At 46.3% G+C, this 16,430-nt stretch overlaps 1 protein-coding gene across 6 annotated transcripts in view; it reads left to right on the top strand.

Moving 5' to 3' along the window:
- The window catches only part of ubr2 (ubiquitin protein ligase E3 component n-recognin 2), a 56,621-nt gene that overhangs the window by 27,848 nt on the left and 12,343 nt on the right, over positions 1 to 16,430 (top strand). For 3 of the 6 annotated variants that reach the window (XM_085427152.1, XM_085427156.1, XM_085427154.1), the window contains exons 5-21: positions 2,775 to 2,905; positions 3,018 to 3,156; positions 3,301 to 3,363; positions 3,590 to 3,710; positions 3,791 to 3,898; positions 6,193 to 6,281; positions 9,320 to 9,418; positions 9,987 to 10,150; positions 10,451 to 10,550; positions 10,639 to 10,767; positions 10,934 to 11,117; positions 11,197 to 11,258; positions 11,349 to 11,459; positions 11,536 to 11,601; positions 11,727 to 11,843; positions 14,358 to 14,418; positions 14,504 to 14,628. In XM_085427152.1, the coding sequence (XP_085283278.1) occupies positions 2,775 to 2,905; positions 3,018 to 3,156; positions 3,301 to 3,363; positions 3,590 to 3,710; positions 3,791 to 3,898; positions 6,193 to 6,281; positions 9,320 to 9,418; positions 9,987 to 10,150; positions 10,451 to 10,550; positions 10,639 to 10,767; positions 10,934 to 11,117; positions 11,197 to 11,258; positions 11,349 to 11,459; positions 11,536 to 11,601; positions 11,727 to 11,843; positions 14,358 to 14,418; positions 14,504 to 14,628 (1,869 nt within the window). Of the gene's footprint in view, positions 1 to 2,774; positions 2,906 to 3,017; positions 3,157 to 3,300; positions 3,364 to 3,589; positions 3,711 to 3,790; positions 3,899 to 6,192; positions 6,282 to 9,319; positions 9,419 to 9,486; positions 9,586 to 9,986; positions 10,151 to 10,450; positions 10,551 to 10,638; positions 10,768 to 10,933; positions 11,118 to 11,196; positions 11,259 to 11,348; positions 11,460 to 11,535; positions 11,602 to 11,726; positions 11,844 to 14,357; positions 14,419 to 14,503; positions 14,629 to 16,430 lie in introns of all 6 variants that reach the window. The other 3 variants (XM_085427153.1, XM_085427155.1, XM_085427157.1) reach the window with 2 other exon arrangements.

Raw genomic sequence — 16,430 nt, 5'->3', positions numbered from 1 at the left:
CAGAGGTTTCCTTAGCGTCATGGATTCTTTTCATTTTACACAGCATGTGTCTGGTCCCACTAACACCAAAGGACACACACTGGGCCTTGTTTATACTTTAGGTTTAAACAGTGATTTTTTTTGTACTGAGGACATTTTTATTTTGGACCATCGTTGTATTCTTTTTAACTTGTCTTTCCATCTGTCCCTCTCTCCTGTTCAACATGTGGTTAGCTCTCGCATCTTAAATTCCTCTACTGCTGCCAAAATTTCTGATGTTTTTTATTTAGTCTTACCTTCCTATAATTTTGATTTATTAACAAATGTTTTTAATAATCTTTGTCTTTCTATTTTAGACAATGTTTGTCCTGTTTAAACTAGACTAGCTCCGGTTTCAAAGTTGTCCCCCTGGATAAATGACAGCATTTGCTGTTTAAAGCGTTGCTGCCGTAAGGTTGAGCGTTTATGGAGGAAAACTCGTTTGCATGTCCATCTCTTTTATTTAAAGGACCTTTTAGTTTCTTTTAACTCTTCAGTTCAAGATGTGAGGGCTGCCTATTTCTCAGAGCTAGTGTCTTTACTGACTTTTTCAACAAAGAAAGACAATGTGAGGAACAATGTCTCTCCTTCTGTGTCTCTGTTGTCAGCTTCAACTCAAGCTAGGCCTGCTATTTTAGAAAGATTTTTACCTGTGTCCTTACCTGAGCTGTCAAGTTAGTTGATTCAATGAAAGCATCCTCCTGCTCTCTTGATATTTTACCTGGATCTTTGTTTAAAAATGTCTTTCAGTTTATTGGTCCCTGTGTGCTTACAATTATCAATGCCTCACTGGTTTCTGGTCAGGTCCCTGTTTATTGTAAGAATGCTGTTATTCACCCACTGTTAAAAAAAACAACAACAACCCCAAGCTTGACACTTCTCTGCTTAGCAGTTGTAGACCAAATTTAAAACTATCATTCATCGCTAAGATTTTAGAAAAAGTTGTTTCTAAGCAGTTCACAGCTGATTTAGATAAATACAACATTCTCGATAAATTCCAATCTGACTTTCGTAGCGCTCACTCTATTGAAACTGCACTTCTTTAGAGTGTCCAGTGACATTTTGATGTCTTGCTGATGTTGGACCTGACCTGTGCCTTTGGTACCGTCACATTTTGTTACATAGGCTGAGACGCTGGATGGGTATATCGGGGTCTTGTTTGTGTGAACGATCCTTCTCTATGGCTAGCTCTAAGTTCAGGTCCTCCTCCACTTGTCTTGCCTATGGTGTGCCACAAGGTTCTGTGTTGGGACCCTTATTGTTTTTTGTTGTATATACTCTCTCTTCAGGACCTTCTTAGCACAAGGACATTTCGTATCACTGCTATGCAGATGATATTCAGTTGTATATCTCTTTTAAGCCACATGATGTTTCCAAACTACAGATCTTGCATAGGTGCATAGACTCCATGAGAGGTTGGAGGCTGATAACTTTCTTCAACTTAATGAGGAGAAAACTAAAGTCCTTGTTTGTGTTCCTGATAAATTTGTGCCCTTGGTAGTGGAAAATTTAGGCCCTCTTGCTTCATTTGCCAAACCTTCTATCAGGAGCCTTGATGTAACTTTTGACTCAGCTCTGACTTTGGAGGCTCATGTTAAATCTCTGGTCTGCTCCTGTTTTTACCATTTAAGAAACATTGCTAAGCTGAGTACCATTGAGTCACGCTCTGAACTGGAAATAATCATTCATGCATTTGTCTCATCTCGTTTGGACTATTGTAATTCCTTGTTCACCTGTTTATGTAATGCCTCTTTGAAATATCTGCAGGGTGCTCAGAATGCTGCAGCAAAGCTTCAGACCAAGCCTTCCAAGTAATGCCACACCCCTGCTGATATAGCTGCACTAGCTCCCCATAATATTCAGAGTCCACTTTAAGATTATGATTTTGACATTCAGGGCTCTACATGGACAAGCACCAACATACATCAGTGATGTTTTACATCCGTACATCCACAGGTCTCTGAGGTCATGTGATCAGGGCTTGCTGGTTGTCGAGCACACGAGGCTGAAAACAAAAGGCGACAGAGCTTTTGTAACTGTGGCCCCCAGACTGTGGAACTCTCTCCCTTTGAGCCTGAGATCTGTGGACTCAGTGGTCTCTTTTAAAAAACAGCTAAAAACTCATCTTTTTAAACTTGCTTTTGGTTGATTTTTGTTTTTATGTTTTAGCTTCTGTGAAGCACTTCGTGATTTTATCTTGAAAGGTGCTGTATAAAAATTTCTTTACTTACTTATTCACTTTCAGCAGACCTGAGCGCTGATAAGTTGTCCTCTGAGAGCTCCCCGACTAAAACATTAAAAGGAGGTTCCTATTTGAGGAGGTTCCTAAGCGTCTTTTCAGAGAATCTAAAAGCAGCCATGCAAATATTTCCTCCGTTCCCTGGATCCTGTAGTTTGGATTTTATTTTTATTTTTGAGTGGCAGTAATCGTGGGTTGTTTTACTCGGTGTTGGATGGAAGGAAGAAGGATCTTCACAGCTGTGGTCTAAGGAGCTTGGAAAGAAAAACCATTTGACCCTAGAACTGAACAAGCTTCTCAGATGAGAGGTGAAACGTCTTCAAGCAACTTAAACAAGTCCAGATGCCTTTTTCTTTCTTAGACTATGATGACAGGGATGACTGAGAACCTTCACAGACATACTTCACAGCTGTGGTTTGAGTGTGAGAGACTGATTAGAGGCTGGTGTGAACTGAGCTGGCTTAGGATGGTAACCCTGTCTCTCAGAGTGCTCACTCTGTGCTGTTTGTCCTTCCAGGACCCCGTAGCTCAGCTACCCACTGACATGGTCGGCCGTGCGTTCAGTGTCTTTTTCATCATCCTGAAGTATGCCGTCGACCTGCTGACCTGGGAGCACGAGGACCTGCTCCCCACAGGACTGCAGCCACCGTAGGCTCACTCTACCTTTACCTGAGACACGTGACAGTAAACACGTCATACTGCAGCGTTCACACTGTGTGTGTGTGTGTGTGTGTGTGTGTGTGTGTGTGTGTGTCTGCAGGGAGCGAGAGGACACCTACTACTGCATGCTGTTCAATGATGAAGTGCACACGTACGAGCAGGTGATCTACACGCTGCAGAAAGCTGTCAGCTGCAGCCAGAAGGAGGCCGTGAGCTTCGCCACTACGGTGGATCGAGATGTCAGTACACACACACAGTAACACGCTTATAGGAACTCAGAAATGTGACAAGGAGCTTCTTGTTTTTCATGTTCTGGTGATTATTCTAAGAATCTGTTTTGTGTGTGTGTGTGTGTGTGTGTGTGTGTGCGCGTGCGCGCGCAGGGCAGGAAGTCGGTTCGGTATGGAGACTTCCAGTTCTGTGAACAGGCCAAGTCCGTGATTGTGGTGAGTGTTTCCAAGTTTGGTAAATGACAGGAAGTCTTGAACTGATGTGGGGGGGGTGCTGACGGTGCCTGCTTCAGGGACGTTCAATGTCGCACTCATTTACATTCACTGCCTTCTGGTTTTACTCATCACAACAATTTAAGAAAACAAAGAATGTCTCACCTCCTCCTCTTCCTACATCCCCATCACCTCCTTCTCTGCTCCTCCTCCTATCCTATCCCCTCAGAGAAACACCAGCCGTCAGTCAAAGCCTCTCCGGGTTCAGGTGATGCACTCGTCTGTCGTTGCTCATCAGTGTTTTGCTCTGAAGGCTCTGAGCTGGCTGGGTCAGATCATTCAGTACTCTGGTACGTGTGGACTTCATTACCCACAATTCCTCTGTGTGTGTCTCTGCTGCTGCATGTGGTGACTGTGCACTGTGTTTTAGATGGCCTGAGGAGGATCCTGTGTCAGGTGGGATTGCAGAAAGGTCCAGAGGGAGAGAACTCCTCGCTTGTCGACCGACTGATGCTCAACGACTCCAAGATGTGGAAAGGTAACCGCACGTACCGCTGCTAGTCATATGGTGCTCGAACGGCCACGGTCGTGAAGCCAACGGATGTGAAACAGTTTGTGTTTATCTGTGAGTTGGTCCTTCAAAGACACACAGCAGAGATACAGTCCCAATTAAATGTTTAAGACCACTTGAAAAGTGGCCAAAAGTCATATTTTGCATGGTTGGATCTTCACCAGGTTCCAACTAGAGCTTTAACATGCAGAAATGTGATTGAGACAAAACATTTGAGCATGCAGTTTATTGAAAACAACACAAACTGAAACGGGCTGTTTTACGGCTGATCAAAAGTTTCGGGCCACATGCCTTTAAAAGGACAAATCTGGGCACAAATGTGGATTCACTGTCATTTCCTGTCAGGTAGTCACACTGTCATGATGTTCTGATGGCAAAGGCAAACAAATGTTCCCTTTTTGAACGGGGTCGGGTTGTTGAACTGCATAAGCATGGTCTCTCACAGCACCGTCACTGCTGAGGTGGGACGCAGTGAGACAGTTATTTGGAATTCCTGAAATGATCCTGAGGTTTATGGAACAAAAGTCAAGTGGAAGACCCAAACAAATGTCATCAGCACTGAGCCGGAGGATCCAGTTGGCTGTCCGTCGAGACACTGGATAACCCTCGACCCAAATTAAGGCCGTTCCTGGTGCCGACTGCAGCCCCATAACCATCAGACGGCCTCAAAACACGTCTTCAGAGGCCTCGTCTCCATGGACGCCACAGAACTGACCGTTTTGACCAAACATGGGACATTGAAAGGTCCTCTAGCTAATCACATGAGCCTCTTTCACACCTTGGCTCATGTGATTAGGTAGAGGATCATTAGGGGGTCCATTGTCCCCTCTCGGGGGGTTACTCCCACAGGGCTTAAATCTGGGACTCTCCACCATTTGACCCTAGAACTGAAGAAGCTTCTCGGATGAGAGGTGAAACGTCTTCAAGCAACTTCCAGAAGTCCAGACACTTTTCTTTCCAAGCTCCTTAGACGATGAGAACAAATGTAACTTTGATGGTCCTGATGGTTTGCAGTGTTACTGCCATGATAAGCAGGTCTCACCTGAGGTGTTTACTACACCTACAGCGAGGGGGCTCCATAATGATCTGGGGTGCTTTTTCCTTCAATGGAACAACGGAGCTTCAGGAGGTGCAGGGGTGGCAAATGGCTGCTGGCCATGTCCAGATGTTGCAGAGAGCGTCCTCGTGACTGAGGGCCCTCATCTGTGTGATAAACACTGGGTTTATCAGCAGGACAACGCTACAGTCCACCTCCCCTGCAGCGGCGCTGCAGACCACGCCCCGCCACACACATTAACCAGGTAAATACATATTTAAGCAGAATTTTGCAAATATCTATTTTTTTTTAGCAGCATAGAGCTTTTTTTCCCAATTACTTTTTAAAAGTCAGGTCAAGGCTCCAAAAGCCCAAAGGCGATATGAGCGGGGCGGCTCACAACAGTTTTTGTTTGCTGGATCATTTTAGTTCAGCTTTCCTTTTGTTATATTTCTTTAAGAGTTCAAAATGTGTTAATTACATGAATAAAAGGTAATTTTCTCTGTAGCACTTCATGGATTTCATAAGCAACACACCTTAGTTGCTCCGTGGATTCTTTTAAAAAGCAGTTAAAAACTTTTCTGTTCAAACAAGCCTTTTGTTGTACGTATTTTATATTCTTTACATTATTTACATTTGATCTTTTACATTGTGTATAATGTCTGTTGATTGTATTGTTTATTTTAATATTTGTGTACAGCGCTTTGTGAGTGCCTGTCTGTGAAAAGCGCTTAATAAATAAACTTTACTTACTTACTTTAGTTGTTCACACAAAGCATAAAGGTTAAAAAAACAAACAAACAAACAATATATACAGTGTTATCTTCATTTTAGATTTTAAAAAGTATTTGCGGCTCCCAGTGTTTTCTTTTGCGTGGAAACCGGGTCCAAGTGGCTCTTTAGGTGTTAAAGTTTGCAGACCCCTGGTATAAGTTTTGTTTTTAGTAAACTGCATGCTCAAAGCATGTTATGTCTCACTCCCGTTTCTGCATGTTGAAGCTCTACTTGGAACTTGGAAGATCCAACAATGCAAAATAGGATTTTTGGCCATTTTTCAAGTGGTCTTAAACTCTCGATTGGCGCTGAATGTGACTGACAGGCACTCTAACTAGCTGAAGTTTGGATGCATGGCAGTCTCCTTGATCTGTTTGTTCATGGTGTGCGAGTTGATGAGCTGCAAGTAAATGCGAGCAAGTTGAGGTCAGCTGATCTGTCATGTTTGCAGGAGCGAGGAACATCTATCACCAGCTACTCATGAACAGCCTCCTCATGGACCTCAAGTACAAGAAGATCTTTGCCATCCAATTTGCCAAGGTAACACACCTGTGCAGTATACCTGACACCCGCCAGCCACTTCATTAGGTACACCTTGCTGGTACTGGTTGGTTCTCCTTTTTCTTTAAGAGCTGCTTCAATTCTTCACGGCTGGTAAGCTGCTGGAAACACTCAGAGAGGCTGGTCCATGTGGACACGGCATGATGAGAACTTCTGTTCCATCTGAGCACAGAGGAGCTCTGCTGCACTGAGATCTTTGACCGTGGAGGCCCTTATACAGCAAACTCACTGTCATATTTAAGACATGGTTGGTGGGAACATGACATCAGATCAGCAGTCTGAAACACCAACAACCATCCCACGCTTAAAGTCTCTTAAATCACTTTCCTTCATTAATCTGATGTTCATTTTGAACTTCAGCTCGTCTGATATCTACATGTCTGAATACACTGAGCTGAAGCCCTGTGATTGCCTGATTACATATTTGCATTAAGCTGTTGAACAGGCATACCTAATAAAGTGGCTGGTGAGTGTATATACCTGATCGGAACACCCATGACAGCTGTGGAGCTTTATATAGTCTGGGGGGGTTTATGCTAGTAGAATCTCGATGATCTGTGATTCCCTGGCAGCATCTGTTTCCTCAGTGCAACAGCCTAAAACCTCACCACATGACCTTGTTGGCTTGTTTACAGCTAAAATGAAAAACTTCATCCAGCCAGTCGTGTGTCGATTGAATTTTTAGATCCAAATAAATCAAAGTACTCAAAAAGATCCTCTGGAGTGAACTTTGTTCATTGAAACAGACTTTACTAAACAGTGTCATATAAACAACAAAACATGTAACAACAAGACATCACAAAGTAGAACAGAGCAACCCTGAGGTGTAGAGCCTTCATGCTCATGTAGCAGACAAAAACAACAGAGAAAAGGGGTTACGCTGCCAAAAATAAACCATAAATCTCATTAATTTGGGGTTTTTCTCTCTTTGGAAAGTGTGTCCTGTCAAAGAGCGCCATAACTCACATTAACCCCTCCATGAACTGCTGTCTTAGTGTGGTAGACTAGTTTGTTTGTCCTAGGGAACCCAGGGGCTATGTTCTCAGGGCCTTTTGCCTCCTAGTAGGGTTTCCCATGGCAAATTGGTCCTGTGTCAGGAACCAGGCAAAGAGATATTCAAAAGACCCTTATGAGTTTAACAACAAGGGAGTTCACCCTGCCTGGGATACGGTTACTGGGACCCCGTCCTGGAGCCAGGCCTGGGAAGTGTGTCCAATGGGAGAACGCCAGGTGGCCAGGCCTTAGCTCAAAAGGCCCGGCTGGGTGCACCCGACACCCGACGTAGGCCTGCACCAGCCCCATGGGGTGCCGTAGAGGTCTGGTGCAGTGTGTGCTAATGGCAAGAGATCCTGACCGATCGATCCCCGAGTTTGGCGTTCGGGACACGGAACATCATCCCTCTGGTGGAGAAGGAGTATGCGAGGTTGAGATGTACCGGCTAGATATAGTCAGGCTCACCTCAACACACAGCTTGGGCTCTAGAACCTGTCTCCTAGAGAGGGGCTGTACTCTGTTCCAGTCTGGAGTTGCCTTTGGTAAGAGACAGTGTGTTGATGTGGGTATCTTGGGCCCTGTATGTTGGATTTTTTCCCAGTAGACCAGACACCTTCAGGTTGGGGAGTCTTTGGGTGGGGTGCTCGAGGTGCTCCATCTGGAGACTCAACACTCATATGAGCAATTGACAGTGAGACTTAGAGGGGCGTCATTAGGAGGAACGGCCTGCCTGGTCTGATCTCAAGTGGTGTTCTGTTACTTGTCTATAACAAACACCATGTTCAAAGGGCGTCTGTAAATGCACATGGCAGCAGGGACACCCTAGGTTGATGATCGATGCTGTAATCGTATCATCGGATCTGCAGGTGTATATTCTGGATACACGGGTGAAAAGAGCTGCTGAGGTGTCAACTGATCACCTCCTGGTGGTGAGTTGGATCAGGTTGTAGGTTAGGACTGTGGACAGGCTTGCCTCACTTAAACATATAGTGAGAGTGCAATGTGAATGCCGGGCACAGTCCGTGAGCTCTTGAACTCTTACTTCCAACTGAGCCATCAGGCTGAAGAACAATCCTATTGGCCTTTGTTAGCCTGCGGGACTTCACAGACAGCTGATGGGTACCGGAAGGTAAAGCGGAACACTTATTCAGACAGTGGCTGAAGCAAAAACTTGGGTGTGGGAGGAGTTCAGTAAGGTCAATGACTTTCCTTGAAAGCGATTCTGGCAAACTGCAGCGCTCTACAGCGCTCTACCCGCACTGTAGAGCGCTGCTGACTGAGGATATAGTTGGACGATGGAAGGAATACTTCCAGGACCTCCTTAATCCCACTGATACAACTTCTGTAGAGGAAGCAGCAAATGGGGGTGGTGAGTCATCCATCACTGGAGGCGAGGTCACTGAGGCAGGTAAACGACTCCTTGATGGCAGAGCCCCTGGGGTGGATGAGGTTTGCTGTGAGTTTCTGAAGGCTCAGATGTTGTAGGGCTGTGTTGGACACGTCTCTACAGTGTTGCATGGAGATGTAGGGCAGTACCTCTGGATTGGCAGACTGGTGGTTCTCAATTTGAAGAAGGATAGGATGATATATCAGGATAAAAATTCACTGAAGTTAAAGATGCTGGTGATCACTCAGCTAGAAAATGAATCATTAAAAAGTCGACTGACAGAAAGACTTCAGTGATCAAAGCACGTATGTCCACATATTATTCACAGGAATCGGTCTTCGGACTGAAAATAACCCTCAGGTGGGAAACAAATAATTTAAAATGGGTCATGCTGAGCTGATTGCCTAAAGCTGCTGCTGATCTTGATTAAAGAACCAGTCGCTGCTGTGCATGTGCTGTGTTAAGGTCAGGTTTACAGAACTAACAGAAGTCTTGATACACTTTTCTTTTGTGAGCTGTCTTAAAAATATCAGAGTTTTAGCGACAGGTTTTTAAAGGAGTCAGTGTGTGGGTGGTGGTGGGGTGTTGGGCGGACAGCAGCGACCTCTGACCCAGAGGTGAAATGTCGTCCCTCCAGAACTACAGACGCCTACAGACAGATTTTATGGAGGACGACCACGAGCGAGTGGTGTCAGTGACGTCGCTGTCTGTCCAGCTCTTCACCGTCCCGACCATGGTGAGTACTCCTCCTGCACCTCCACACAACTCTCTCTCTCTGTGTTCCCCTCTCTCTCCCGCTGCTAGAATTACGAACGCTTGCAGAACGACTATGTGAAAGACGACCACGGCCGTGAGTTCTCCATCACTGACCTGTCAGTGCAAATGTTCACCGTACCGTCACTGGTGAGTTCAGGTGGCTGCCGCCGGAGTAGATGTCATCCCACCGGCTGAGTTGTTTAAAGTGGGTGCTTCACCCTCAGGTGGAACAGATGTCAGACATCACTGAAAAAATGTTATGATCTAAAGTCATCCCTGAAGTTTCATTGAAAGCTGATTAGTTGATAATCAATAATTATAACAGATATAATTATTATTAATATATTATGTATTAATAATAGTATTAATAATAATCAGATCAATCACCTTTAAAGTTTAGTTCTTCAGAATCCACCAAAATAAATGTCACAAGCAAAGAAACACAGATCGAAATGATAACAGGCCCAACACTGAACATGAGGAACGACACGTCTGTACGTGTGTGGGGGTGTGTGTGTGTTGGTGTGTGGGTCTCAAATGTTCTGCAGGCCCGGATGCTGATGGTGGAGGAGAACCTGATGACCACCATCATCAGGACCTTTGTGGATCACCTCCGCCACAGAGACCCGCAGGGGCGCTTCCAGTTCGACCGCTACACCGCCCAGCAGGCCTTCAAGTTCGGGAGAGTCCAGAGCCTCATTGGTGACCTCAAGTGAGCCCCAGTTAGAGGTTATGAAGAGCCAGTTAGAGGTTATGAAGAGCCAGTTAGAGGTTAAGGGCCAGTTAGAGGTTAAGGGCCAGTTAGAGGTTATGAAGAGCCAGTTAGAGGTTAGTTGGAGACTAAACAGAGACTGGTTCTTGTGCGATGACCCTACACTGTGTATGCAGGGTACCCATGAATCCTGTTCTGTAGCTTGATGAATCTTCTTTCACAAGTGTAAACGCTGTGGGTGTGTGTCGTGTTTTATGATAAAACCAGGCCTGTCAGTGTAACCAGTGCTTCTACATGCAGGTATGTCCTGATCAGCCCTCCGTCCAAGTGGAGCGATCAGCTCAGACTCAAGTTTCTAGAAGGTTTCTACGCTTTTCTGGAGCTGCTCAAGTGCATGCAGGTAACATGGAGACAGTGTGAGGTTTACCTGTACAGGTGCAGCCCGAACATCTCTGAGCCTGTCTGTCTGTGAACCCACCTCCCTGCAGGGCATGGACCCAGTGGTGAGACAGGTGGGGCAGCATATTGAGATGGAGCCTGAGTGGGAGGCGGCGTTCACGCTGCAGATGAAGCTGACAAACATCATCACGATGATCCAGGAATGGTGCTCCACTGATGTGAGACAACACACTGAACACGCTACATGTAACATTACAAATGTTACCTTTTATGTTCCTACAGTTTATTTTTTGTTTTCTGGATCAATAATCTGATCAGTTTTAAATAAACAGATTGATTGAGTGAGCCATCCAAGCCTTTTCTTTGCTCCTTTGTGTGTGTCAGGAGCGTGTGCTGATCGAGGCCTACAAGAAGTGTCTGAGCGCTCTCAGTCACTGTCATAACAGCCTTCCAGATGGTGAGCAGCCAATCAGCTTGAGCCTGGCAGGCCACAGCGTGGAAACATTCAGGTATCAGGTGTCTCAGGAAAAAGTCTCCATACACCTGCCGGTCTGCAGGCTGCTGGCAGGTAAACACACACACACATTTTAAAAGTCACACCATCTGTCTCCACGTCCTGTTTGAAGTTGTATCAATCACCTCCTCAGGTCTGCACATCCTCCTCAGCAGAACAGAGGTGGCGTCTCATTTCCCTGAGCAGCTCCCATTGGTCAGTAACAGATTATTATTGATCCCTGATTGGAAACGCCATTTTCCAACCAGTTTGATTCATTGATTGTTGATGCCACGTGTCCCTCAGGGTGAACTAAGCCCCCCCCTTCTGATCGAACTCCCCCTCCGTTGCCTGGTGCTCTGTGCCCAGGTGCATGCTGGGATGTGGAGGAGGAACGGATTCTCACTGATTAATCAGGTGAGTTCTAACCTGTTAATCTATGCTGAAGAGATCAATGCTGATTAGCTAAGTTTTTTGCTGTTTGTTGTTTCAGATTTATTATTACCACAATGTAAAGTGTCGAGTCGAGATGTTCGACAAAGACATCATCATGCTACAGGTACAACTCGCCTCTACTGACGCTCCACTTATTCTACCAGTGCTGATTCAACAGCACTAATGCCTCTGTGAAGCGTTGGTGCAGACTCTCTGCTCATGCTTGCTGCTGTTTTTGGTTGGGTGCAGGCAGGGGCGTCCATGATGGATCCAAACCACTTCCTGATGATTGTTCTGAGTCGATTTGAAGTGTTTCACGTTTTCAGCACCGCTGACATCAGGAAAAGATACAGAGAGGCCAACAAGGTCAGTCCTCTTCTGTTGTCAAGACGCCATGATTTTACTGCTAAGCTTATCCGCCCCACCCTCGACACAGATACATTTCCAAAGATTGTTATGTTAAAGCTCCTGCAGCGTCAGGTGATGCAAAGCTGCAGCAGATTAAATTCAGACACCTGCATGAACAGACAAGAAGTCAGATTTTGCAGCAGGTCGCTTTGACTTGTCTGTTTATTTGCACGTAACGAGAAATTAGAATCACATCTGCAGGTCAGACATTCACATTACGTCGTGTTTGACATTCAAATCAAATCACTTTTATTGTCACATCACATGTGCAGGTACATTGGTACAGCACATGTGAGTGAAATTCATGTGTGCGAGCTTCACAAGCAACAGAGTTGTGCAAATACAATAATGTAAACAAGCAAAATACAAGAATGGCTACATCTGAAACTAATAAATATATGTACAATATATAATAGTGTATGCATTTCTGGATGTGTATACTAAATATTTTCCTACGTGTGTGTGTGTGTGTGTGTGTGTGTGTGTGTGTGTGTGTGTGTACACATATTTTACAAATTAAATAGTAAACAATAAATAAAATATATAAAATATACAGAGTGAGACATGTGCAAAACAGTGGCATTACTGTACAGTATGGAGTGCATAATGTTAAAGTTCCAGTAGTGAAGCTGAGGTGTCTATGACGTGTTCAGCAGTCTGATGGCCTGGTGGAAGAAGCTGTCTCTCAGTCTGCTGGTACGGGACCGGATGCTGCAGAACCTCCTTCCTGATGGAAGTAGTCTGAACAGTTTATGCTGGGGTGACTGGAGTCCTTGATGATCCTCCCCGCTTTCCTCAGGCACCGCTTCCTGTAGATGTCTTGGAGGGAGGGAAGCTCACCTCCAATTATCCGTTCAGAGCACCGCACTACTGTCTGGAGAGCTTTGCAGTTGTAGGCGGTGCTGTTGCCATACCAGGTGGTGATGCATCCAGTGAGGATGCTCTCAATGGCACAGTGATAGAAGGTCCTGAGGATGCGGGGGCTCATGCCGAATCTTTTCAGTCTCCTGAGAAAGAAGAGGCGCTGCTGCGCCTTCTTCACTGTTTTGTTTGTGTGTACTGACCACGTAAGATCCTCAGCCAGATGTACTCCAAGGAACCGGAAGCTGCTCACTCTCTCCACAGCAGCGCCGCTGATGGTGATGGGGGTGTGTACTTCTCTGCACCTCCGGAAGTCCACTATCAACTCCTTTGTCTTTGCGACGTTGAGGGTGAGATGGTTGTCTTGACACCAGTGGGTCAGGGCGCTGACCTCCTCCCTGTAAGCCGTCTCATCACCGTTGGTGATAAGACCCACCACTGTAGTGTCGTCCGCAAACTTCACAATGATGTTGGAGCTGTTAGTGGCTGTGCAGTCGTAGGTGTAGAGTGAGTACAGGAGAGGGCTCAGTACACACCCCTGTGGAGCACCAGTGTTCAGTGTGATGGGGGATGAGGTGATGCTGCCCAGTCTGACCACTTGGCATCTGTCAGACAGGAAGCTAAGGATCCAGCTGCAGAGGGAGCTGCTCAGTCCTAGATCCTGCAGTTTCCTGTCCAGCTTCGAGGGAACGATGGTATTGAATGCTGAGCTGTAATCTACAAACAGCATTCTCACATACGTGTCTCTCTTCTCCAGGTGTGACAGGGCAGTGTGTAGTGTCAGGGCTATGGCATCATCAGTGGACCTGTTGTGGCGGTATGCAAACTGTAGAGGGTCCAGTGAGTCGGGTAGTGCAGAGCAGATGAAGTCCCTGACCAGCTTCTCGAAGCATTTGCTTACGATGGGGGTCAGGGCTACAGGTCGCCAGTCGTTCAATGAGGAGATGGTGGAGGATTTGGGTACAGGGACGATGGTGGCCATTTTGAAGCAGGCTGGGACTACAGACAGAGAGAGGGAAAGGTTGAAGATGTGCGTGAACACTCCAGCCAGCTGAGCCGCGCATGACTTGAGGACGCGGCCGGGAATCCCGTCCGGACCTGTAGCTTTGCGTGCGTTCACCTTCCTGAAGCACTTCCGCACATCCTCCTCAGACACAGTGTGCGCACTGACGTCATCCGCGGTGCGCACACTGTCCGGTCTCATGGTGTTCGCTGTGTCGAATCTAGCGTAGAATACGTTTAGATCCTCACACAGAGAGGCCGTGGTCTGCGGTGTGCTGGTTTTCCCTCTAAAGTCTGTGATCGTGTTTAGTCCCTGCCACATACTCCGAGGGTTGTCAAACTGTTGCTCCACCCTGTCCCTGTACTCACGTTTGGCTGCTTTGATCATCTTCCGGAGTTGGTAATGTGCGTGTTTGTAGTCCGATGTGTTCGCGGAGGCAAAGGCGGTGCTCTGTGCCGCGCGAACATCTCCGTTAATCCAGGGTTTTTGATTTGGGAAGGATTTTAAGAAGGATTCAAGTCCTCAAAAATCCATTTGCAATGTTGAATCTTTCGAGTTAAACGCTACAGGTGTATGACTGACTCCTCCCACTCTGTCCTGTGTTTCAGGACCTGGTCCAGCAGAACACTCTCATCGAAGAGATGCTTCATCTCATCATTATGGTGGTCGGTGAGTTTGTTTCCTCTGAAAATGAGTCAGAGAGGTCGCCTTGTCCAGGTGCAACATTAGCACTGCCTCTGCATGTGTGTTACAGGTGAGCGGTACGTGGCGGGCGTTGGCCAGGTGGAGCCCTACGATGAGGTCAGAAGAGAAATCATCCACCTGCTGTCCATCAGACCGATGGCTCACAGCGAGCTTGCCAAGGCTCTACCTGAGAATGTGAGACCCTAACCTGTCTGTTAATGTTTTTTTAGTTATGCTGTTACATATTTGTAAGTATTTGTGAGTTCTGCTTTTAAAAGTTTATTAACCCTCTGGGCTCGACGGACGCGTCGGCACATCCAAATCACACGACCAATTTAAGATGACTTTGCAACAAGATGCAGCCAACCCGAGTCTCCAAGTTTAAAGTCTAAGTGCGGACTTCAAACTATATACAAGTTTTTAAGTTGTGTTGATAGGACACGAAAAACCAGAGTCATGATCAAAAATATACCTGATGTTTTTTGCTGAATACTATCGGCACTCTCTGCTTGTGACCAAATAAAAGAAAGAAAAAGCACCGCTTTCCTATTGGTGGAAAAATGTACCATGTCAACCAATCACAAAATGATATGGCAACATGTGACAATTGGTTGTTTAGGAAGAAGGAAAGGTTTTAGGAGTGACAGCGGTGAGAGAGTGTTTAGACACAAGAGATGTGTGACATTCAGTGTGTTTGGAGTGTGTAGTTGATGTGTACTTTTATGTAGTTTGCAGTTTTATGCAGTTACCCTGTACTTTTGTGTAGTGTGTGCAGTTTTAACTACACTCAACAAAAATATAAACCCAACACCTTTGTTACTGCTCCCATTCCCCATGGGATGGACGTAGAGACCTAAAATTCATTCCAGATACACAATATAACCATCCCTCCCAAACAGTGGTCACAAATCAGTCCAAATGTGTGGTAGTGGGCACATCTGCTATATTGAGATAATCCATCCCACCTCACAGGTGTGCCACATCAGGATGCTGATCTAACATCATGAGTAGTGCACAGGTGTACCTCAGACTGCCCACAACAAAAGGCCACCCTGGAATGTGCAGTTTTGTCTCACAGCAAAATGCCACAGATGCCACAAGCAATGAGGGAGCGTGCAATTGGCATGCTGACAGCAGGAATGTCAACCAGATCTGTCGCCCGTGCATTGAATGTTCATTTCTCAACCATAAGCCGTCTCCACAGGCGTTTCAGAGAATATGGCAGCACATCCAACCGGCCTCACAACCGCAGACCTCGTGTAACCACACCAGCCCAGGACCTCCACATCCAGCAGGTTCACCTCCAAGATCGTCTGAGACCAGCCACCCAGACAGCTGCTGGAACAATTGGTTTGCACAACCAAACAATTTCTGCACAAACGGTCAGAAACCGTCTCAGGGACGCTCAACTGCATGCCCGTCGTCCTCATCGGGGTCTTGACCTGACTCCAGCTCGTCGCCGTAACAGACTTGTGTGGGCAAATGCTCACATTCGATGGCGTCTGGCACGTTGGAGAGGTGTGCGCTTCACGGATGAATCATGGTTCACATTGTTCAGGGCAGATGGCAGCTGAGAATGTCCCAGTTCTTGCATGGCCAGCATACTCACCGGACATGTCACCCATTGAGCATGTTCGGGATGTGCTTGACCGGCGTATACGACAGCGTGTACCAGTTCCCACGAATATCCAACAACCTCGCACAGCCATTGAAGTGGAGTGGACCAACATTCCACAGGCCACAATTGACAATCTGATAGACTCCATGCGACGATGTGTTGCACTGCATGAGGCAAATGGTGGTCACACCAGATACTGACCGGTTCTGGGTCCCCAGACCCCCAATAGCGCAAAAAAACTGCACATTCCAGGGTGGCCTTTTGTTGTGGGCAGTCTGAGGTACACCTGTGCACTACTCATGATGTCAGATCAGCATCCTGATGTGGCACACCTGTGAGGTGGGATGGATTATCTCAATATAGCAGATGTGCCCACTAC

Source organism: Rhamphochromis longiceps, linkage group LG13, assembly GCF_057381845.1.
Source record: "Rhamphochromis longiceps isolate RC_006_pf linkage group LG13, R_longiceps_female_GT1.1, whole genome shotgun sequence".
NCBI classification, from domain to species: Eukaryota; Metazoa; Chordata; class Actinopteri; order Cichliformes; family Cichlidae; genus Rhamphochromis; species Rhamphochromis longiceps.
Note: the sequence above shows the minus strand (reverse complement) of the source record. Positions and strands in the feature narration are given on the sequence as shown.